Below are 24,879 nucleotides of genomic sequence, written 5' to 3'. Positions count from 1 at the left end.
TTACACTTCACCTCGATTTACACTCCTACAACATCTTAAATTTTTGATTTTAATTTTAGTGATACAGTAGAGTAGGAAGCCCCTTCCAGTCCTTGAAACCTGTACCACCTAATTACACCCATTTACCAGCCCCTTGCATTTTGAAGGGTTTCAACGCATGGTGTAGAGGAGGTCCGGTTAAATATATCTCCTTATCTCTAGGTGTTGCTGAACTGAATAGACACTAAAAAGCTGGACAGAACTTTGTGGTCATCTCATGACAGGATCACCAAATAGCTGGAGACAACCTTTTGGGCAATTGTAATTCATTCAACTGAAATTAACTTGAAGTCCCTGCATTCCACCATCTCACTGCAGACAGACGCTTGCGACTTCTCCATCGTCAGACTCTCAGGTAGCCAAACCAATGAGCAGATCAAAGTTTATCAAAATGTTTTTTTCACATTTTTTTTTATTTAGTACTTCACCGTGAACCACATCAGGAACAATATATACAAACATTCAGTATTAAAATATACACAGTGACATTTTCATTTTCCCTCCCTTTCCCCCCATCCACTTCACCCCCTATAACTTAAAGCAGGAAATGAAAGAAAGAAGGAAGAAGAAATAAAGGATAGAATAACACAAAGGAGAAGAAAAAGAAATCATGTCGTCCAATATATTATATCTAATGACTTTTGTACTTGTAACATCACTTCAAGAGATGGGGGTCTGAAATTGGTGGTTTCTAATATATTCTATGTTTCTTTTTCTTTGGCTTGGCTTCGCGGACGAAGATTTATGGAGGGGGTAAATGTCCACGTCAGCTGCAGGCTTGTTTGTGGCTAACAAGTCCGATGCGGGACAGGCAGGCACGGTTGCAGCGGTTGCAGGGGAAAATTGGTTGGTTGGGGTTGGGTGTTGGGTTTTTCCTCCTTTGCCTTTTGTCAGTGAGGTGGGCTCTGCGGTCTTCTTCAAAGGAGGTTGCTGCCCGCCGAACTGTGAGGCGCCAAGATGCACGGTTTGAGGCGATATCAACCCACTGGCGGTGGTCAACGTGGCAGGTGCCAAGAGATTTGTATGGTTGCCAAATTTGTTCAAAAAGAGCATATTTGTCTTTTAGATTGTAGATAATTTCTATTTCATTTCTATGAACCCTTGTTGTATTTTTCAGGTTGTTTCCATTTCCAAGTATCATTATGCACCTTTTTAGGCCTAATTCTTTATCTTTTATGTTTAACAGGAAGATTTTTGGGTCTTTTGATATCTTTTTTTGTAATTCTATTTAATATTAGGTTTAAATCCTCCCCAAAAGTTTTCACTTTTGTACATGTTCAAATTGCGTGCAATGTTGTTCCAATTTATTGTTTACAACAGAAGCATCTGTCTGATATTGTTGGATTCCATTCTTTTAACTTTTGAGGTGTAACATATAGTCTATGGAGCCAATTATATCATACAAAACCAAGTATTTATTGTATTACTCAAGATACCTGCACATAGTTCCTTTCATGTTTCATTCTTTATTCATATACTTAATTTTTTTTCCCAACCTTGTTTGGCTTCATATATTGCTTCATTATTTTCCTTGTATTGGAATTTGCTGTACATGTTTGTGACAATTTTTTTTTGGCAGTGCCTGTAATTAAGTATTCATAGCAGCTACTCTTAGGTAAGCTGAGCCGACAACAAGAACATATCAATCCTAGAATAGCTTTTATGTCTGTTTGAATAATATGAATAATCTCTTTCTTTTGGATGTGGTTTTCTCCATATATCAATGATCTTCATGTAATGCATGGAGTTTAATGTAAATTTAGCTGCTTTATTTTTTTGTAGTTGTCTTCCCGGTTTTATCTATTGATGGGTCAAGGTTAAAATTAAAGCCTCTCCCTCGTAAAATGTGTCCCTGTGTGTCTGCTATCTTTAAAAAAAGTCTTTCATAAATTCCTTCATTAGGTGCATAAATGTTCAACAAGTTCCAAGATTCGGAATAAATTTGGCATATCATCATTATGTATCTGCCCATTGGGTCTGTTAATACTTTCTTTAACTTAATTGGCAGATTCTTATTAACTAATATAGCAACTCCCCTGGCTTTTGAATTGTATGATGATGCAACTCGGTGGCCTACCCAAACTCTCTTCAGTTTACGATGCTCTAACTCAGTTAAGTGTGTTTCTTATATAAATGCTAAGTCTATTTTCTCCTTTTTAAGTAGTGTCAGTAACTTTTTTCTCTTAATTTGATTGTGAATTCCATTAATATTAATAGTCATATATTTCAATGTATTCATCTTATCCATCCATTTTCACCTCTATTCCACCTCTTCAATCCTTCCATCTCCCTTCTTCCAAAATCACTCTTTAGATTATTCTTATTCTTTACTATATGTGACGACACAACTAGTAGGAAAATAACAAAAACCATATGAAAACCAAAGAATAATATTGAAGAAAAGCACATAAAATCCCCCTTTAGTGAGTTGCCCTTGCCACCTCGCAAGACAACCATCATCATGGCCCATCCCTTCATGATCAAAGATGAGCACGGTGCCTTGTAGCTCTTCTGCCCTCACAGAACTCTTTGTAGTTGTTGGCACATTGTGATGTGCCACTGCGAATCGCAGTAAGCCATACAGTGCAATTTTTTGTGAGGCCCTTCCAGTCAATATGGTTGGCATGGAATGACTGGAGATCGTGCTTGATTAAGTCTTTGTAGCAAAGACATGGCCAAGAGGGCGGGGAGCATCTGGTAGCCCACCATAGAGGACATCATTGGGCAATCAGCCATCCTCCATACGGACAATGTAGCCAGCCCACCGCAGGCAGCGAGCGCGGATGATTGAGTAGAGGTCTGTACTTCCAGTCTTCTCCAGGATTTGGACATCTGTGACTCTGTCGTGCCATGAGTAGCCTAGGATGGGTCTCAGGCAGCGGAAATGGAATGCGTTATGGTGGTGTTCTGGTATGTGACCCAGGATTCCCAGCCATAGAGAAGAGTACTCAGCATGTAGGCCTCATAGACTCGGATCTTCAACTTGATGGAGAGGTGGCAGTTATCCCACACCCATGCACGGAGGCATCCAAAGGTAGTGGATGCTTTTCCTTGGCGTGTGTCCAGTTCTGCGCCAAATGAGTTTGTTGCTGTCATAGTGGAGCCCAAATAACAGAATTTCTCTACATCGGCGAGCACTGACTTCAATGATGGAGTGTCGTGGGTTTGTTGGCTAAAGATGACCATCTTGCCCAGGCTAATTTTCAGACCAAATTCAGTGCAGGCAGATGTAAATACATCACACAACGTTTGCAGCTCTAGCTTGGAGTGAGCCACGAAGGAAGCAGCATCTGCATAGAGCAGTTCTCGAATCATAACTCTTCTGATTTTGGTCTTGACCCAGAGCCGTGACAGATTAAAAAGTTTTCCAGAGCTCCTTTTCTGCAGAGCTGTTCCTGAAGCCCCTGGAAAGGCATGGCGCAGAAGAGCAGAGAAGAAAATTCCAAACAGAACTGGAGCGAGTACACAGCCCTGTTTTACAACGCAGCGGATTGGGAACTCTTCTGATCTCGAGCCATCGAATTGGACTGGACGATGATGGGCAGTAGTGTGTCAGGGCAGCCAAGACGTTTTAAGACATGGAATAGGCCAGAGCGACTAACATAGTCAAAGGCCTTGGAGAGGTCGATGAAGCACACATAGAGGGGTTTGCGTTGTTCGATGCATCTTTCTTGCAGTTGGAGGAAGGTGAAGGCCATATTGATAGTTGATCAAGATGGTCGAAAGACAACCTCAACTCCCTTTTCTACATGGGTTGCATTATATGCCTCAAATGTCAGCAGATTTCACAGTGGGCAGTTTCTCCCCCCTCCCCAGCCCTCCCCCTAGAGAAATCACTATTATTCTTAAAAAAAAGCCTTTTTTTACCTCCTTTTTCTTAAATGACTGTACTCGAACTATTAACTTTCAAACTTATTTATATACATTATCTTGACCGTCCTTTTATTATTTTCTTTATTCCTCTTCTTGTTGCTTATTTGGTCCTTGGTCTGCAAAGCAACGAGCTTCTGGATCTGAAAACAATCTATTTTGCCCACCAGGGATGAATATCTTCAATACAGTTGGATGCCGTAACACAAAGTTTTATCCATAGTACAGTTTGTTAAATTAAACTCCTTACACTTCAAGCTTATATCTGGATAAAAAAATTATGTTTTCCATTATGTTTTCTTGTTTTATTTCACTCTTTTAATCACAAGTTCCAATATTTTCTCTTTCGTTGTATATCGTAGTAGTTTTATTCGTATGGATTGCGGTTTCTGCTGTGGCTGCAGTTTTGGCGCCAATGCTCTGTGGGCTCTTTCAATTTCTATCTCTTCTTGGAGTTCTTCTACTCCCAAGATCAGTGGGATCCATCTTTTTATAAATCCTTTTATATCCGCCTCTTCTTCACCTTCTTTCAGGCCCATTATTTTTATATTACTACATCGACTAAAATTCTCTAAAATGTCACTAAGTCATGTCTTAATCTCCTTTTCTCCATCTTCTAATTTTTCTCTTCTCATTCACCTCCATTTCCATGCCTATCACTCTGTCTTCTACTTCATCTCTTCGCTTTCTCATTTCTGCCGTAGACTTCTCCATTCTTTGTATTTTTACATCTGTTTCTTGCATGGTTTTTTAATAGTTCTGAACTCAGCCATTATTGCTTCCATTAGAAGCTTTATTTGACTGTCAAAGTATTCCTTATTTACCACCTGGGTCTTTCTCTTCCTCCATTTCTTGGCTCCATGTTGATCTTGATTCTATCATTGTCTTCTCCGCGGCTGCTCCCATTACGGAGTCAGCGTCTTTCTGTCGGCATCCGTTCCCTTCGGCGCCCTCCTTAATATGCGTACCATGCATTTGTGACTCCTTGTGCATGTGTACTGGCATTTCTTTTTCAGACTCCGCAAGCCAGCGTTCTAGACCGTCCCGAGGGAAGTCGCCCCCGAGCTGCCCACATACCGGCTTCTCAGCTCAGGTCATCCTCCTCGGGAGAGCTCCCTGCTCATGGACTTCCGCTTTTATTTCCAGCAATTTCTTCACTTCTTCTTTGCTTGCAATTGTAGTCTTTTCCTTCTTTGGAGCTGACCTCAGGTTCTTCTTAAACTTTTTTATCTTGCAACCTTTTTATGTTTTCCCTCTCTGCTTTGTTTTTCTATCTTTTTTTCAACTTTCTCTGTGGAGGGCTGGTTTTCCCTAACCAGCCACTACTCTATCTCGTGACCACCCCAAAAGTTTATCAAAGTTGATTGTGATGATAGGGCGGTACGATTAGCCTAGCGGTTAGTGAACACTGTTATATGCCAGTGACCCATGTTCTAATCTGGTCTGCCTGTAAGGAGTTTATACATTCTCCCCGTGTCTGTGTGGGTTTCCTCCGAGTGCTCCAGTTTCCTCCAAGCCTTCAAAAAGTATCAGGGCTGTAGGTCAATTGAGTACAATTGGGTGGCGCGGCCTCCTGGGCCAAAAGGGTCTGTACCATGCTGTATGTCGGTTTGTCTAATTTTAAAATGTAAATTTAAATGGCAGTACTTCTGTTCAAACAAAATTTCTCATGTCTTAGGTTTGGTTTGCCTGCTACAGTATCTCCAAGTCTGAGGAAGACCCAGCAATTGCTCTTTTTCTGGAGTGGGGACCGAGCATCCAACCTGTGTATTTCTAACAACCAAACAAATGAGATGCAAGGCAATGATGGGCAGTCTAATGGTGACTGAATTTGAATTTAGAACCATAAAACCATAGAAGATTACAGCACAGAAACAGGCTCCTCCATCCCTTCTAGTCTGTGCCGAAACTTTTTTTTTGCCTAGTCCTGCTGACCTGCACCCTCCATACCTCTCCTATTCACGTACCTGTCCAAATTCCTCTTAAATGTTAAAACTAAGCCCACATTCACCTCCTCAACTGGCAGCTTTTTCCACACTTCCACCACTCTCTGTGTGAAGAAGCTCCCCCTCATGTTCCCCGTAAACTGTTCCCCTTTCACCCATGTCCTCTGGTTTGTATCTCACCTACATTCAGTGAAAAAAGCTGACCTGTATTTACTCTGTCCATCACCCTCATAATTTTAAATACCCCTATCATATCTCCCCTCATTCTTCCACATGCCAGGGAATAAAGTTGTAGCCTGTTTAACCTTTCTCAGTAACTCAGTTCCTGAAGTCCAGGCAAAATCCTAATAAATCTTCTCTGTGCTCTTTCCTGTAGTTAGGTGACCAAAACTTCACACAATACTCCAAATTTGGCCTCCTCAATGTCTTGTACAACTTTTCTATAAAATCCCAACTCCTATACTCATTACTTTGATTTATGAAGGCCAATTGCCAAAAGCTTTCTTTACAACCCTATTACCTATGACTACAATTTCAGAGAATTATATATCTGTATTCCCAGATCCATCCATTCTCCTGCACTCCTCAGTGCCCTACCGTTTATCGTGTACGTCCTTTCTTGCTTTGTCCTTCCAAAATGCAACACCTCACACTTATCTGCATAAAATTCCATCTGCTGTTTTTCAGCCCATTTCTTCAGCTGGTCCAGATCCCTCTGCAAGCTTTGAAAACCTTCTTCACTGTCCACATCTTAGTGTCATCTGCAAACTTGCTGATCCAATTTACCACATTATCATCCAGATTGATTGATATAGATGACAAGCAGCACTGGTCCCAGCACCGATCTCTGAGGCACTTCACTAGTCACAGGCCTCCATTAGTACTCTCTGGCTTCTCCTGTCCAGCCATTATTGAATCCAAGCATCTGAACCTTCTTGACTAACCTCCCATGTGGGACTTTATCTAAGGCCTTACTAAAGTCCATGTAGCAACATTCACTGCCTTTTCTTTATCAACTTTCCTGGTAAACTCCTCTAAAACTCTAAGATTGGTTAAACGCAAAGCCATATTGACTCTCTGTAATCAGTTTCTGGCTAGCAAAATAATCGTATGTCCGATCTCTTTAGACACCTTCCAATAATTTACCTCCTACTGACGTCAGGCTCAACAGCCTATAATTTCCAGGGTTAATTTTGAAGCCTTTTTTTTAAACAACAGAACAACGTGAGCTACCCTCCAATCCTCGGCACCCACATCCGTGCCTAAATATTTCTGCCAGAGTCCCTGCAATATCTCCACTAGCCTCCCTCAAGGCCCTGGAGATTTATCCACCCTTATTTGCTTTAAGACAGACCTCACTGCTTATTTTCCTTACTTTCCGTGATTCTGTACCCATTCCTGAGTGAATACTGATGAAAAAAAAAGAAATTTAAGATCTCTCCTAATCTCTTTTGGCTCCATACAAAGCCAACCACTCTGATCTCTAAGGGGACCAATTTTGTCCCTTACTATCCCTTTGCTCTTAATATATCTGTAGAAACCCTTAAGATTTTCCTTCACATTGTCTGCCAAAGCAACCTCACCTCCTTCCTGATTTATTTTTTGAGGTTTTTCTTGTATTTTTTATACTCTTCAAGTACCTCATTTACTCCATGTTGCCTATGCCTGTTATACACCTCTCCCTTCCCCAATATCACTTGAAATCCCTATGCCTATTAACCTTGGCTTTAATCCTGACTATGATCCCACTGTAGAGTCCAACAGCATAGATCAGCTGCTCAGAAGAAGAACAAGAGAGCATCTGTTCATTATGGATACTGTGAGATATCTCACCATCTTTCTCAATCTCAAAGAGAACTAAGTTTCCAGCTGACCACTGACATTCTATGCTGTCCACCTCCCTGAACAAGGTGCAGCAGTGGTCCCACCAGGGATTATCAGTCCAACCTGCTATTAGCTGGAATGTCGTATGGCCCAGGAACAGGCCCTTCATCATTGGTAGACAGAATCTCCACACAGAGAGTTGATGGTAGGTGTGGAACGAGTTGCTAGAGGAAGCGGTGGAGACAGAAACAATGACAATGTTTAAAAGACATTTCTACAGTGATAGGAAAGGTTTAGGGGGATGTGGGCCAAATGTAAGTAATCAAAATAAACTCGATAGGTAAACAACCTGGTCGGCGTGGACAAATTGGGCAATTAAAAAGATCTATTGCTGTCAAGCAATGACAAGTTTTACGATTGGCTTTAGTTGTTTTTAGGAAGTGCATACCCATTACTTGGAAATCAAGTGCAAATTTAGGTATGGAGAAATGGCATACTGAAATGCGTTCTTGTATTCTATGAGAAAATAACATAATCTATGTAATAAGTATCAAATATTTTTGAAAATATGGAGCCCATATTTAGGTATGGAGAGATGGCATACTGAAATGCGTTCTTGTATTCTATGAGAAAATAACGTTATCAATGTAATGTATCAAATATTTTTGAAAATATGGAGCCCATATTTACAACACATTGGTTTGAAAATTTGGACTCTCTGAAAGTCCATCCTGTTGGTAACCCCCAGTTCCATTATTATTAGTATTGAGACTTTATATCTTTTTGACATTCTCCCAATTCTTTCTTTTTTCTTTTCTTTTTTTCTTCCTTCTCTGATATATTTTGGGGGAGGGTGGGTGGGTGGGGGGAAGGGGGAGGGAGAGAGGGATAGCTTTTTTTATATATATAATATACCACGTGTTTTATTCTCTTGTAGTTTTATTCAATATGTATACATGGATGTGGTTTTTAAATTCTTAAATAAAATACTTGAATAAAAGGCAATGGCAAGTTTTAAAAATTATGATGGGCTTGATGGGCTCAACCACGAAATGTTGGTTTTGTACCTTTATCTCTGCTGTATAAAGGACACTGACCTGCTGCGTTTTCCTAGATTTGTGTTGTGGTGTCTGCTGACTTTCATATCTTACTTTTTAAAACTTAATGCATAGTTTGGAACGAATATGTAAAAATCCTGTAAAAACACAATGTTGGAAGACCTGCTGAGTTTCTTCCATTTTAACCTTTGCTGTATAAAGCACATGGTTTGATCTGCCGAGTTTCTCCAGCATTGTGTTTTACTTCAACCACAGTTTCTACAGATTTTTGTGTTTTACATATAAAAATCCTGGTTCGGAACAGTGAGCCTAAAAATAAGGGGAGTCCCCAAATAAATGAAAGTAGGACAAAGACATTGTTGAAGTTTAGGGAAGTAGAACCCAAGCAATCCAGCAAGAAACAGCAAGTGCAAAATCTCCAGATAACAAGGAAGATAAAAGTATATCTTGCAGCCTGACAAATGATGTAGGTAATTAAAAATGGCAGTGATGTTAAATATGGACTTTGAGTCTGCATTCACAGAAATGTAGTAACCCTGCTGGAGAGTGAAGGAGGAGGTGAGCAAAATGAGGGTCAGCGATCACACAATGCCGCAGAAATCAGTGGGACAGATCAGCAATGAGTATCCAGGAACAGAAGTCCTCATCCCAAGAGCTGACTATTGAGATAAGGGATTGTGGACAGTTCCCAATATCCCTGATGTTCTCGTGATTCCCATGAACTGGAAGGCAACAAATGTGACCCTTGATGTCCCACCTCCCCTCTTTAATGGTGATTGATGGAGAGGTGACCACCCTAATGTCCCACCTCCCCTCTGTACTGGTGACTGATGGGAGAAGTGATCATCCCAATGTTCCAACCCTTCCCCCCCCCCATACTGGTGACTGATGGAGAGGTGACCACCCCAATGTCCCACCTCCCCTGTGAATGGGTTCCCAGCCCAAACTATTCAAGCAACGTGCCTCGAGTGAACCAGTTTAGAACCACCAAGCAGATGTTTTACTTAGACTTGATGTTAGTTATTTTTATTTTTTGTCTTTCAAAGCTAATTCGAAATGACATACTGTACCATTGAACTTTCCCCATCCACTCACAACACAGGTGTAGTTATCCGGTAGTTCTTCGCCCGCTAAAGGAAGGCACGATAGTCTGATTTTATCAGTGAAGACCACAGGCCAGGAGAGCTTTAACAAAGCTAAATCAAACCTACAAGTAATAATGCAAATACCTTACTTTCAGTTAAATATGCTTTAAATTTTATTTCAAATCTATGGGAACATAATTTACAGATGATTATAAACCACAGGAGGTGGAGTGTTATGGGAAGAAATGATGAACAGCCCCTAAACCTGTTCAGCAAACCTGTTGATGGAGGCCATTCCTCCCATCAGCAACGTGTCAGCTCCCTGCAGACCAATCCCACCCCCTTGTTTTGCTTTACACACAAGACTCTCTCACAAGCCCACCAAGCCTCCTTTGGGTATTTTTCCATTTATTTAACCAAGAGATCATTCAGAAAGGCCAATTAATCACCATAGATACATCTTTGGAAGCTGGGAAACTGACAGTGATGTGAGAAAGTGGAAACCCCAGGCTGCACCAGAGGTCAAGATCGAATGGGGAGCTGTCAGGCCATGATGCCCACACCAGCACCCATTGTCAGTAGCAGTCCAAACACACAGACAACCTTTTCACTTCCACACTTCTCTCATTTGCTTCACTGTTCCTGAAGGTTGCAGAGAATCCCTGGAACTCCTTGACGAATACATCTAGGGATTGGGAAAGTCTGTCACCATGAGAGGAACAGCAGAAGGCCAATAAGCATAAACCTTGCCTGTTTCCCCTTCCCTGATGCCACAAGGCATGGAAGTTAATGTACACCAATGGGTCAAATTGGTGTTCAAGACTGACCTCCAATAGAGATGGGGCTCTCCAACCCCACACTGCACCAACCTAGATCAGGAGATTTAAATGTTCAGGTTATATTTCAAGTCAAGGCAGTCTCATCCTGCCTCTTAGCCCACAAAGGGGCTCTGATTCTGCTCATAAGCAAAACAGTGCCGTGGGTTACAAGGATGATGGTGGACAATGAAGGAGGTGAAATAACGGCAAGCACAGCAGGCACCCAAAGGGAAGATGGCTCCATGAATAAAGGAGGAAGGTTGATGCCCCACATAATGGAGGAAACTGTGTGTGGCATAAACCCAGGCACAGAGGATTTGGGCAGAATGGCCTTTTTCTCTGCTGTAATTTCTCTTGTTTTATGAGTCAGGCTGCCAGCTGTGGTAGAACTGAGGAAGAAGCATCATATTCCAGTACACTTTGTAAACAGCACCTCTCACAGACCTTGTCACCACCTCCAAAGCAAAATGTAATTTGTATATATTCTTTTCTTAAAAATTAAAAAATATATAATTTTTTTAAATGTTTAAAAAAGTTTAAACTGTATTTGTATTCTCACTATTTTAGCTGGTGAATGAAATGTTAGTGGTTCCAGAACACCAACATGAAGATTAATGTTGGGCCTACTCACTGGAGATTAGAAAGAATGTTGAAGTGGGAGGGGTCAAAGAGACATAAAATGATGGCGAGGATGTTTCCATGGATGGGGAGTCTAGGACAGGAGGGCACAATGTCAGGATTACTGGGCGCCAATTTAAAACATAGATGCAGAAACATTTCTTCGGCCAGCGGGTCGTGAGTTTGTGGAACTTGTTACCAAAGGCAAGGTTGTTGGGTGTATTTAAGACAGATAATGACAAGTATTTGATTAGTCAGGGAGTCAAGGTTTATAGTGAGAAGGTTGTTGTGTGTGCAGCACTTCTATTGACAACATTTGGGAAGAAGAAAATCCCACCAAAAGGCAGAAGACAGCTTTCACGGAGGGGGCAGAGGTTGCTCTACTCTGGGCTAAACGGCATTGGACCAGCAAAAGGCTCAATGGCTGAAGGATTCACACGAGCTGCTGGAGAACTGGGATTTGGGAAGATATTGAGAGCAGGAATTGAGGATGTGAGGCGCTGTCTATAAGGAGTTTGTACGTTCTCCCTGGGATTTTCCCTGAGAGTTCCGGTTTCCTCCCATCCTTTAAAACGTACAGGGTTGTAGGTTAATTAGGTGGCATGGACTTGTGGGCTGAAAGGGGCTATTAGTGTGCTGTATGTCTACATTCAAATGTAAAGTTTAAGAAGTCTGGATGCAGGATCTTGACCCGAGACATTGGCCATCCCTCCAGTCTCCACAGATACTGCCATTGTCCCGATTCCAGCATCTTCACGTTTCAATATGCCTTCAGTGGGAAGATTGACAGAAAACAGATCGCAGGTTCACCTCCTCCCTCTCCACCATCCAAAAAAGGCAGATATTCACCTGCACCCCCCTCCAATCTCGACAACTGCATTTGCTTGCTCTCCATGTGGCCTCCTTAATGTCAGTAGAGGAGCCAACATGTGCGCTCTGTCCGCAATAGCCACTGGTTGTGTGCATTTGAACCCGGAAATCCATTCCCCCCCTTCCCCCACCTCCTGCACCCCCAACATCCTGTCTACCCTGGGCCTCCTCCACTGTGAAAGGTCCAACATTATTACTATCTCTGAGTATATGCAGAGCAGGTGAAGGGGACCATGTGGATCCTGAAGCAGTGGGAGAATCATTCAGATGGGCTGACACCAAGTGAGTTGACCATCTGGTTCATACTCCACTCCAATGTTCTTCAGTAAGTTCAACAGTAGGTGCTACTGATCCAAAGTCATCGCTTCGTGCTGTGGACAAAGATGGGTCTTCCAGGAGAGGGGCAGCAGAATATCAACAAGAAGAGAAAATAAATGACATCACATTTTGGTGAAGATTTTAACATTAAATTGAGAAGAAATGCATCATGAACACGTGGGATTCCAGACTGTGACAGAGTGCATCTCATGCTCCTGACCAAGATGGTCCCATCTTTCCTGCTCCCAATCCCTCCTTCCTCCTCAAAATCCTGTCATTGAGAGTCCATTCTGAGCACATCTGTCGTTCCAGAGCCAAGTGACAGCTGGCAGGAAAATATTTGATGTGAATGGTAAGAGATTGCTGCAGAGAACTGCAGAGGCCCCTGTGGTGTGGCAGAAAGTTTGTCTGCAGGTATCACAAGTGATGGGGAAAGGTCAGAGAACAATAAAGAAGGTATTATTTAATGTTGTAGATTGTAGTTAAAAATGTTCCTATTACAGATCAAAATTGTCTTTGGGTGAGGTATTACGAGCTCCCATTTTAGTCAAATGGGATTTTCACTGTCAGGGATAGTATAGACAGGAGGGAGTGAATGGTCACAGTTAACATTTAACATTTCACACACACACTATCATAACATGAGTGATAATTCGATACATTGGAAGAACTGACCAGATTCGATACATTTTTGATCTTACGAGGGAGAACCATTCTGATGATGGAGAGCAAGCAACATTATGAAGCAGCTCTTATGGCCGCCCATTCAGAGCAATTCAGAGCCTTTTCGGCCAATTGACCTGTTCCAGGAGGGTCTTTTGGAAAGTGACGTGCTTCATTTTGATTGTGAAAAACACTGGAGGCCACTTGGAGAGACTGTTTCAATTTAAAGGTGAAGGTGCGGTGAACTGAGATTCACTGGTGGTGTGTTATACTGATGGCTGGCTCCGCCTCCCAGCTCCGCACCCCCCCATCTACCCATATATAATCGTGATTTCCCGCCTAAACCCCAAGCCCCTCTGAAGACCCTATTCTCAGTTATAAGCTAATAAAAGCATATGTTCTCCTTCCAGACATGAGAGCTTTTATTCGCACTACAATTTTATTAGCTTATTCCCTAAAGGATGGAAGTACTGCTCAAGCCAGGTTTGCTACTGATAGACCCTCTGTCCCCTGTCACAGCTGAGGAGTTCACATACGGGCTCGATTGCTTCCAGGCCTAACTGAACGCGACCAGAGACGTCTTCCACATCGATGAACTCAGGAGAGCTGCACTTGTTTCGAGGGTAGGAACGAAAGGGTATGCGGTCATCAGGGACTGCACTACATATGATGCTGCTATCGAGGCGTTGAAGGCCCAGTACCTGAAGTCACAAAACGAGGTTCTAGCGAGGCCTTGACTTGCTATACGTCGCCAGCGGCCAGGAGAGACCATCAATGACTACCTGCTGGATCTGTGGACGCTTGCCAAGAGGTGCAGGTACGAAGCGGCTACGGGCCATGTTCATGAAGAAGAACAGATCTGGGACATTCTAGTCACGGGGGTCTGCTCGAGGTACATGAGGCAGCGATTGCTTGAGTTGGGAAAGAAGAACCGAGCTAACCACGTTGAACTGGTCAAGTCACTGGAACAGGCCAAGCTCAAGAATGACAACCTTGAAGCCAGCGAGCTCACTCACCCAGGTGACCCCTTCCAAGGACCAGCTGCTCCCGCTACCCCAGCCCTAATGGCTGCTGCTTCCCACGCTAGGGACAGCTTTATCTGCGGCAAGAGCCAGCATCCTTGATCTCGTTGCCCGGCTAAAGACTCAGTTGGCTTCAGCTGTGGCAAGAAAGGACATTGGACGAGGGCCTGCTGCGCGAGGGGAAGCCCAGGGAATTTCGCGGCCTGCATTGCTCCCAGATCCAATTCCAGCCCCAAGCTGTCTGCCCCGAATTCACCTGAACCCACTTGCTGCACGACCCGTCAACGGAGGGTGGCTGAGAGAAAACAACTCCGAAAAGGCTCGGCAGCCATCTTGCTGCAACTCAAATTCAAACTCGGCGCCATCATTGTCAGAAGAGGAAGGAGGGTGGCCATCTTGCTATGACACAAGGTGAACACCATCTTACCCATGCAGGGCAGGTAAGTGGGGCCCACTTGAGCGTGGAGTGTGGAGTCTCCTGAGTCCTAGCCTTGATGGTTCTAGGTCAGGACAGACCTCACCAGCTCAGCAACTCCATAGTGACTGTGAAGATAAATGGACTCTCCACTAAAGGCCTAATCGACACAGGATCTACTAAAAGCTTCATAGAATCAGGGACTGTTCACGAATACAACCTAAACATGTATCCTTGTGATTATCGTATAGTCCTTGCTTCTCAATTGCACTCTACACGTATTCAACAACATTATATAGTGCATTTGTCATTTGAAGGGGGAATTTTGTAAAATGCACCTGTATGTATTTGATGAATTGTGTGCTCCGGTGCTGTTGGGTCTGGACTTCCTGTGTCACCTTAAAAGCGTGACCTTGGAGTATTCTGGTCCCCTCCCCCCCCGTAACGGTTCAGAACGGAGGGCTATAGTCAATTACTAAAATCAGAACCCACATGCTCCTCACCTCTCTTCCCAAATCTGTCCCCATACTGCAAACCTATTGCTACCAAGAGCAGGAGGTAGAGCACAGCAGACCGAGACTTCATAAAGGCTGAGATACAACATCTACTCAATGAAAGTATCATCGAACCTAGCACCAGTCCGTGGAGAGCACAAGTGGTAGTGCTAAAATGGGAAAACAAGTCCAGGCTAGTAATTGACTATAGCCAAACTATTAATCGGCACACACTCCTGGATGCATGGCCCCTCCCTCGAATTTCAGACATGGTGAATGATATTGCACAGTATCAGATCTACTCGACCATTGACCTGAAAGCTGCCTATCACCAGCTACCAATCTGTTCCGAGGACCATCCATTTACGGCATTTAAGGCTAACGGTCGTCTGTATGAATTCTGGAGGGTCCTTTATGGTATTACTAACAGGGTTTCTATCTTCCAGAGGCAGATGGACAGAATGGTGGATGAGTATGGGTTGAAGGCTACCTTCCCCTACCTTGATAATGGCACCATCTGTGGTCATTCCCTTAAACACGATGACGCCAACCTTCAGAATTTTCTCCACGCACTGAAAGCCCTTAACATCACTTATAACTCTAACAAGTGTGTGTGAAGGACTAAACGTCTGGCTACCCTTGGCTACGTGGTGGAGAATGGCATCATTGCAAAAGCTGCCATGAACGTGGAAGGATGGTGCCTTTCCAGGTGGAAAGTGATGCTGCAGCCACTACCTGGCCACTACCCTCAACCAGGCGGGCAGGCCAGTTGCATTCTTTTCTCAGACATTGCAAGGCCACGAGCTCCGGAACCCCTCTGTGGAAAAAGAGGCTCAAGGCATTGTAGAAGCCGTGAGGCACTGGAGACACTACCTGGCTGGTAGGAAATTTACACTCCTCACTGACCAGCGCTCGGTCACAATCATGTTTAATAATGTCAAGAGGGGTAAAATCAAAAATGACAAGATTTCTTGGTGGAGGATAGAACTCTCCACCTACAATTATGACATGGCCTATCGGCCAGGAGCCCTTAATGACCCTCCAGATGCCTTATCCAGAGGAAGCTGTGCCTCTGCACACACCAGCCAACTGTGGTCTCTACATAATGAGCTCTGCCATCCAGGGGTTACCCACATGGCTCATTTTCTCAAGGTGTGTAATCTGCCCTACTCCATGGAAATGGAAATGATCAGGTCTTGCCAGATCTGCGTGGAGTGCAAGCCGCACTTCTTCCATCCCACAAAGGCGCACCTGATCAAGTCATCCAGGCCCTTCGAATGGCTCAGTGTCGATTTTAAGGGACCTCTCCCTTCCACGAATGAGAATGCTTTCTTCCTCTCTGTCATTGACAAGTATTCCCACTTCCTGTTCACCATTCCATGTCCAGACACATCCACTTCGTCAGTCATCAAGGCCCAAGACTCCATTTTCTCCCTGTTTGGGTAACCCAGCTATATACATAGCAACTGGGTCTCATATTTTATGAACGAAGAGCTATGTCAGTACCTGCTGGCAAGGGGCATTGCATTCAGCATGACTACTAGCTACAACCCTCTAGGGAACAGGCAAGTTGAAAAGGGAAAATGTCACAGTCTGGAAGGCTGTCAAACTGGCAAGAGGCTTTCCAGACTCACGCTGACATAAAGTCCTTCCTATGGCGCTCAATTCCATCCGGTTGCTACTATGTACTGCGACTCCTCAAGAGTTCCTGTTCAATTTTGAAAGAAGGTCGGCATCGAGAACGACGCTCCCAACCTGGTTCATCACTCCTGGTCTAGTCCTTCTCAGGAAGCACGTGAGCAGAAGCAAGACCAACTCCCTGGTAGAAAGGGTGAAATTGCTCCACGCCAATCCCATGTGTGCCTATGTGGAGTACCCAATGGCAAGGAGGACACCGTCTCCATCAGGGACCTGGCACCTGCTGGAACAGAGGGTCCGTTGCCTCAAGTGCCCGGCGAGCGATGGAGCTCATTCTCGCTGCTCCCAGACAGGGCCTCAGGGGATCCAGTTCAGGAGGAAAGTGCATCTCCCTCCACTGTTGAGTCAGAGACCCTGCCCACCACCTCCCTCACCAGGGGACCAGGAGACCAAGGCCCTCCCATGCTCAGGCGCTCCACCAGGATCTCCAGACCCACACCTCCCCACCAGACCACTTAAATTTGTAAATGAATGTATATTTTTTGAATTTTTTTTCTGAATCAATGTTCTCTGTCTTTTATCCACAGACCCTAAATTCTGCAGGAAGGGGTGAATGCCATGAACTGAGATTCACTGATGGTGTGTTATAGTGATGGCTGGCTCTGCATCCAAGCGCCGGCCCATCTACCCATATATATCCCTGGTTTCCTGTCTAAACCTTGAGCCCCTCTGAAGGTCACTGTAAGACCCCACCCTCAGGTATAAGCTATTAAAAGTGTATGTTCTTCCAGTCGTGAGAGATTTTATTGGAGAGACCAAGAATGTCCCCGATCAGTTCTTCTTGATGAACATGGCCCGTAGCCGCTTCGTGCCAGGGTCTTGGAAGCTTTGTGGAAGCCACCCAGTTTGAGTCTCGCCTACAAAAGGACCAGGAGTGTGATGACCACAGCTCGAGTAGATGGACGTTTCTTCAAAGGCAACACAAGGAGAATTCGTGAGTCTGTACCATCTACAACTCCAGTCTCCCCATCAGTTCCACATTAACTGTGGGCATCAAATTCAACACTGAATTTAAAAGACTGAACACACACACACACACACACACACACACACACACACACACACACACACACACACACACACACACACACACACACACACACACACACACACACACACACACACACACACACACACACACACACACACACACGACACCTGTACATAGTTGGGGATAGATTTCATGTTAAGGATAGTTTAAAAGTTAAGATTATAGTTTAAGAGTAAGAAATAAAATTTGTGTTTTAAAATTAAACATTCTCTGGTTCATTGTCAGTTGCTGCTCATTGCGTGCGGTTTGTAACAAAGAGCAATGAGGAAATTTATCGGAGAATGGTGAGACTTATCCGGAGAAATGTCACGGTCTCCTCGTTTGAGGAAGGATGTGACTGCAACAGTTGCAATTCAGGGGAGGTTTACTGGACTAATATTTGGTTTCAGAGAGCTGTCCTCATGAGGGATGGTGAGACAGGCCAGTTTGCCTCTAGTGGAGTTGGAGGGGTGAGAGAGGTTGATTGTTTTCTTCTCAAAGGGTCATGAGACTTTGAAACTCTCTTCCTCCGAGGGCAGAAGGAGCAGGGGCTTTGAATGCTTTTAAAGCTGAGCTAGCAAGATAAGTAGTGGGGACGTGGCTGAACATTTCATCATCAGAACAGGGCCTGGGGCCAGACAGCCCAGTCCTTCTCCTGCTTTATACATTTATATATCCTCAATCTTTTACAGAGCCTGTACAACAGTGATGTAGTATATCATAATTTCCACTAAAGCCTGGACTTACCCACAAGTGAGACATTTGGGATTAAACATTGGGTGAGCAATCATTTTGACAGGTTCGATGTATTGTTCAGTACCTTCAGTTAACGACAAATCATACTTCCCCAGTACAACTCGGTATTTAGTACCTTCACTTTAAAGACAAGAGCACAACATTAGTAATGAGTACAATGAGTGGAATGTTTTAATAGCAAACTATTTGTTGCCACATCGTGAACTGGCATCTGTTTAAGTGACTGGCAGTCGTAAGCAAATGGCAAAACAAAAATAGAAGAAAATAAAGTTAAAAATCAAAATAAATAAGAAACATACCAGGGGTTGTAAGTTAATTGGGTGTAAATTGGGTGGCACAGACTCGTGGGCCAAAATGGCCTGTGACCATGCTGTATGTCTAAAGGTTAAAAAAAAAATTTAAAGTTTAAAATTGCAAAAGTAAATGTTCTCTGAAATAACACAAAAACCTTTGGTATAGATGGGAGACAATATTCAGCCAGCGGAGGGCTGTTTGAATAAAATTGTGTGAAACAACAATGGCGTCGCCCAGGATGAAGAGCTGGTTGCTGCCGCTCGCCGTTGGGGTTGACTCTCTTAAAGTGTCTCCTTACCCCTGTTTACTAAAAGTTGCCCTGGTCAGAGACTTTATCTGTAAACTTGTGGCAGGTTTAATTATCGTTAATGTTATTTTTAGACTTTCGGGCGGCTCTGTGGAGGGGGAGGAACCTGCAGATGTAGCGACAGTTAAATGTTTTCAAAGAATGTGATTGAAACTAAAGTAAAATGTTTTAAAGTTTATATATTTGTGCAAGTGAAGTTGGTTCAGAGTAGGTACAGTCTAATATTTTTGTCTTATAAACTGTTTATTCTTAGTGCAGGTGTATTAGCTGGGCATTGTAAGAGCAAGTCTCAAGCAATCACACTTATCTAGTATCTACCAAAACCAGGGGTTCTACTGTGTTTTAAAGAGATAATTGGTGGAAGTTCCTGATATAGTACTCACTTTATACAGGTTCCAGCAGTCAGGATCCAGACAGGGTCAATGAGGGCTCCTCCACATATATGGAAATAGGAGATTCCTTTTTTAGCTTGCAACAAAACCTACACGCAACAAACATGCTGTGTTGTTGGCACTGCCAGAAGGGATTATTTGATGCACAGATTGAGTTGATATCTTGGTTTACCTGCCATGGCCAACTGAATGGGACCACACTGCTACCCTTCTGGTTCATGCTTGGTTTGTAGACGGGATCTCCACAACTGAACTCGTGAGTCGAGGCTGTAAACAAAAGGATTCATTCCCGAGAGGTCATAAGTCATGGGGATCAGTGGAAAATTGGCCATATGGACAAATAAATTGGCTCGTAGGAAGAAAGCAGAGAGTAATAGTGGAAGGAAAATTCAGTGACAGCAGGGGCAGTCGGCCCGTGCCCGACAGGGTCCTCCACCGCTTGCTCCTCGACACTTTCGCCTTCAAGGTGGATTTGATTCAGCTGCTCCTTGGCATACATCGCTGTGGCTTCACCTTCTTCCGACAGTGGTAGCCTGAAGCCCCAGCATGTGGCTCCAGAGCCTGTGGCCTGTGAGGCCAGCTCTGTACCCAGATCTGCTAAAATTGGACAACAGTGTTGGGCCAGCATTGGTGGGGGGGGGGGGGGGGTCAGACTGCTCCTGCTGTGGAATAATTGTCTTGGGCTTGGTCATCCTGACCCACCAGAGGCAGGAGATGGAGAAGGACGAAGAAGCAGAGGGCAAGGCCGGTACCCCACTGATGATGACTAGCCCACGGTTCTCTGGCATAAACATGTTCCCTAAACAGTCCTGGGCTGCGTGCTGACGCTGTCATCAGCCCACTTCTAGCCATTCGCTTGCAGTGGCTGGATATTTATGGAGTGAGGTGGAGTGCTCCGCTCCATCTCTGCCACAAGCCTACAGAAGGGTTGGAGTCAGCGCCCTGGAGCTCCTCAAAGACCATTTACGAAGGTAAGGTTTGCGACGTAAGGGTGAAGAATCTCAGCCTTTACGATGGGATTTTCTTTGCTTCCTATAGAGTCATACAGCGTGGAAGCGTGGCCTTTCAGCCCTACTTACTGACACTGACCAAAATGCCCCACCCACCCAGTTCACCTGTCCGTGTTTGACCCATATCCCTCCAAGTGAAACATGAAAGTCTGCAGACGCTGTGGTTGTAGTTAAAAACACATCGAGGTGGTGGAGGAACTCAGTCGGTCTTTCAGCCTCGATGTTTCGGGCCAAAGGCCTTCTTCAAAGAATAAGCAAATAACAAGTAAAATGAGGAGAAAACAGGAAATCTCAGAGACAGTTCCAGCTGGGGGAGGAGTCCAGACCAACAGAGGTGTTAATTGGATATGATAAGGGGAAAGGTGAGAATTTATCATGTCTGTGTAAAAGAGGTGAGGGAAAAGGGAGAGAGGCAGAGCTGGGGGAAGGTGAGAGGGAGGGGGGGGGGGTGGGGTGATGGGGGGTGGTTAACAAAAGCCACAGAAGTTGATATCAATGCTGTCTGGATGGAGGGTGCCCAGTCGGAAGATGAGGTGTTGTTCCTTCAATTTGCTGGTGGTCTCAGTCTGACAGTGCATGAGCCAATGGACAGACATGTCAGCAAGGGAATGGGATTAGGAATTGAAAGGGGGGGGGGAGCTACTGGGAGATCCCCACTGTTGCAACAGACAGAGCCAAGATGCTCAATGAAGTGATCTCCCAGTCCGTGTTCTGTCTCTCCAATGTAGAGGAGACCACAACATAATGGCATGCTTGGCATCGCGCTTAGCGCAACATGGTTACAGCACCAGTAATCGGGATCGGGGTGTCTGTAAGGAATTTGTACGTTCTCCCCGTGTCTGTGCTGGGTTTCCTCCAGGGGTTCCAGATTCCTTCCTCTGTTTGTAGGTTAATTGGGTGTAATTGGGTGACATGGGCTGAAATGGCCTGATACTGTGCTGTATGTCTAAATTTAAATTTAAAAGTGAGTGCAGTAGATGAACCTTGTAGATTCATAAGTGAAATATGGCTTGGAAGGACAGTTTAGGGCTTGAATGGTGGGGAGGGAGGCGTGGGTGCAATTGGAGCATCTCCTGCAGTCACAGGGGTAGGTACCAAGGGAGCGATTGGTGGAGAGGAAGAAGTGGACAAGGGAGTCACAGAGGGAGCGGTCCAGGCGGAAGGCAGAGAGGGGAGGAGCAGACAATTTGTGTCTAGTGGTGGGATTCAACTGGATGCCATTAATATCAACTTTCGTTAAAACCCACCCCCATCACTTCTCTTCCCCCATCTCCTTCTCTCCCTTTTCCCTTTTTCCTTTTACACAGGCATGATAAATTCTCACCTCTCCCCTTATCATATCTAATTAACACCTTTTGTTGGTCTGGACTCCTGTCTGAATTCTGAGATTTTCAGCTCTTGGCTCATTCTACTTAAGGAAGGTCTCAGGTCCGAAACATCAACAACATCTCCTATGGACGCTGAAAGACCGGCAGAGTTCCTCCGGCCTTTCACTGTGTTTTTAACAGAGCCCTCTAAACCTGTCCTATCCATATATCCATTCAAATGTTTCTTCAGACATTGCAATAGTACCTGCCTCATCGCCCTCCTCCAGTAACTTGTTCCATACACCCACAACCCTCTGTGAAAAAAGGTTCATATTCTGATTAAATCTCTCCCCCCCCCCCCCACCGCCCCCCCCCCTCACCTAAGCCTATGCCGTCTGGTTACCAATCCCCTTACTCTGGGGAAAATACTTTCTGCATTCACTCCAATTCACTCCTACAGTCCACCTGTAGAGGTTTGATGAAGTTTTCCATGACATGCTGAATCTTCTAATTTAGACAGGACAAGTTTGAGTTTAAAGCAGGATTTGAGATGTGATGCCTCAGATACAAATTTCACAAGGTATGTCCAAGACTTACTGTTGACTGCAAGAAGTAGGGTGAGAAGAAGTTCCCTCATCATCCTTCTGGAAAGCTGTGAAAACAAAAACATTGTGCTGACTAATTGTGGATCAAACCACTCATCAGGGTTACTTAGCAGGCATTGAAGGCATTTACTGGTGCACACATGGCCCCCTATTCCCTCAGTGAGAGGGTCTCTCATGTGAATGTTCTGGGCACGCAGGAGAATGCAGATACTGGAATCCGGAGCCAAACAAAATCTACTGGCATAACTCTGTGGTCGAGCAGGATTATTGGGAGACCACGAATGGTCGACGTTTCGAGCCAAAACTCTTAATCGGAATTGAGGGAAATTAGTGCAGGAGTTATGTAAAGAGGCAAGTGCCCCAGACGGGATTGTTCTGGACACCGATCTATTAACCTCTCAAATGGGAGTTGGCCATGTCACTGATCTCCCCACAGTACAACTCCTCCCTGAGCTCAGTCTGGGCTTACTGGCCTTACGACGTTAGGGGAGAAGAGGCACAGATGCAGGTGATGGTACCTGCATTTCAGATCAACACATTAGCTTGAAGCCTTCACCCTGAAATAGGTTCTCACTACCGGCAGTGAGAACACTATAATTAGGTTGGAGTAGTCATAGGAAAGGTCTGGGACAGATCAAAAGTGCAAGGGGGAGGGGTGGGTAACTGGAAGGGAAGCAATTCCAATGCCTTGGACTCAAAACAAAAGCCTGTGCTGGCCAATGAGGAATGAGCAGGGTTAGGTTGCGCAGCAGAAATGGTCTTGGTACAATCTCCATGCATCCCCATGGATGGAGCACGGGGAGAAGAAATAAAGCACCCAGATGTGAATGAAGGCAGTTAAAGAAAAACAGGAAACAGGTTTAAGGGGGTAAACAAGAAGGTAAAAGCCTTCCATAGAGTAGAATCATGGAGCAATAGAACATTACAGCACAGAAAAAATAATCTGTGCCAAACTATTATTCCGCCTCGTCCCACAGACTTGCACCCAGTCCATATCCCACCATGCCTCCCCCTTCAGTTTGTCCACATTTTTCTTAAAATTGAGCCTGCATTCACCACTTCAGCTGTCAGCTCATTCCACGCCCCCGCCACTCTCTGTGTGAAGAGCTTCTCCCTCATGTGTTGCCCCCCCAAAACCTTTCCCATTTCACCCATGACTTCTGGTTTGTATCTCACCTACCATCAGAGGAAATACTCCACCTACATTTATCATTCATTGTCTCCCACTAATGCTGCTCGACCACAGAGTTCCGCCAGCAGATTGTGTTTGGCTCCGGATTCCAGTATCTGCATTCTCCTGCGTGCCCAGAACATTCACATGAGAGACCCTCTCACTATCCCCCTCATAATTTTAAATACCTCTATCAAATCTCCCCTCACTCTTCTATACTTCAGGGAATAAAGTTTGAACCTGTTCAATCTTTCCCTCTAACTCAGTTCCTGAAATTCTGGCAACATCCTAGTAAATCTTCTCTGCACACTTTCTATCTTATTGATATATTTCCTGTAGTTAGGTGACCAAAACTGCACACAATACTCCAAATTTGGTCACCAATGTCTTATGCAACTTTGCCATAACATCCCAACTACTGTATTCAATACTTTGATTCCTGGAGGCCATGATGCCAATAGCTCTCTTTACAGCCCTGTCCACCTGTGGCGTAACCCTATCAACCTGTCTATTCGAGACATTGGTGTGATGAGTAAATTGGTGTTGGTCACCAATGGATGCAAGGAGAACTTGTCAGAAAGGAAATTTGGGATGACAAAGGATGAGTTGGGTGACAAAGATTAAGAGGTGATTTAATAGAGGGAGATGAGATTTTGAGGGCTCAGATAGGTTGGACAGCCAGAATCTTTCTCCTGGAGCACCGATGGTCAATACCAGAGGACATTTATAAAATGTGAATGGAGGAAAGTTTAGAGGAGACATCAGAGGCAAGTTTTTTTTACATAGAGACCAGTGGGTGCCTGGAATTCATTGTCGTGGGTGGTGTAGGAGGCTGGTATAATAGGAACATTTGAATGAGTCTTAGACAGGCATATGGATGTTAGAAAAATCAAGTGTTATGCGTGTGAGGAAGGATTAGAGTAACTTCAAAATGCTGGAGGAACTCAGCCTATCTTTTCAGATGCAGAAAGGACTGGCTGAGTTCCTCCAGCATTTTACTACAATTTGCAGCCCATCATGTTTCACGAAGGATTAGGCTGTGGTGGAGTTGGTTTATATGGGTTGGCACAACATCATGGTCTGAATATTTGGTGAAATACAAACATTTTGCATGATCTCTTCAGACAATGATCCGGTAGAGGAGTGACTAAAAGAAAGGTCAATTATTTTACCCACATGTACCTTTGCAGGTAACACGGCAGTGACCCCATTCATATACCAGGCATCCACTGCTTAAATCTTAGGGGTCAGATGTAAACTGAAGGTGTG

The 24,879-nt window shown here is 44.3% G+C and overlaps 1 protein-coding gene across 1 annotated transcript in view; it reads right to left on the bottom strand.

The window, feature by feature from the left end:
- LOC138754624 (proproteinase E-like) overlaps positions 1 to 24,879 on the bottom strand; it is a 62,426-nt gene that overhangs the window by 19,884 nt on the left and 17,663 nt on the right. Inside the window, exons 2-6 of the mRNA XM_069919166.1 lie at positions 22,432 to 22,486; positions 19,690 to 19,784; positions 19,509 to 19,606; positions 18,516 to 18,644; positions 9,808 to 9,944 (exon numbers count right to left, since the gene is read on the bottom strand). Of these exons, the coding sequence (XP_069775267.1) occupies positions 9,808 to 9,944; positions 18,516 to 18,644; positions 19,509 to 19,606; positions 19,690 to 19,784; positions 22,432 to 22,474 (502 nt within the window). The 5' untranslated portion in view covers positions 22,475 to 22,486. The remainder of the gene's footprint in view (positions 1 to 9,807; positions 9,945 to 18,515; positions 18,645 to 19,508; positions 19,607 to 19,689; positions 19,785 to 22,431; positions 22,487 to 24,879) is intronic.

This window comes from Narcine bancroftii, chromosome 2, assembly GCF_036971445.1.
Source record: "Narcine bancroftii isolate sNarBan1 chromosome 2, sNarBan1.hap1, whole genome shotgun sequence".
Taxonomy (NCBI): Eukaryota; Metazoa; Chordata; class Chondrichthyes; order Torpediniformes; family Narcinidae; genus Narcine; species Narcine bancroftii.
This window is presented reverse-complemented; position numbering and strand designations above follow the sequence as displayed.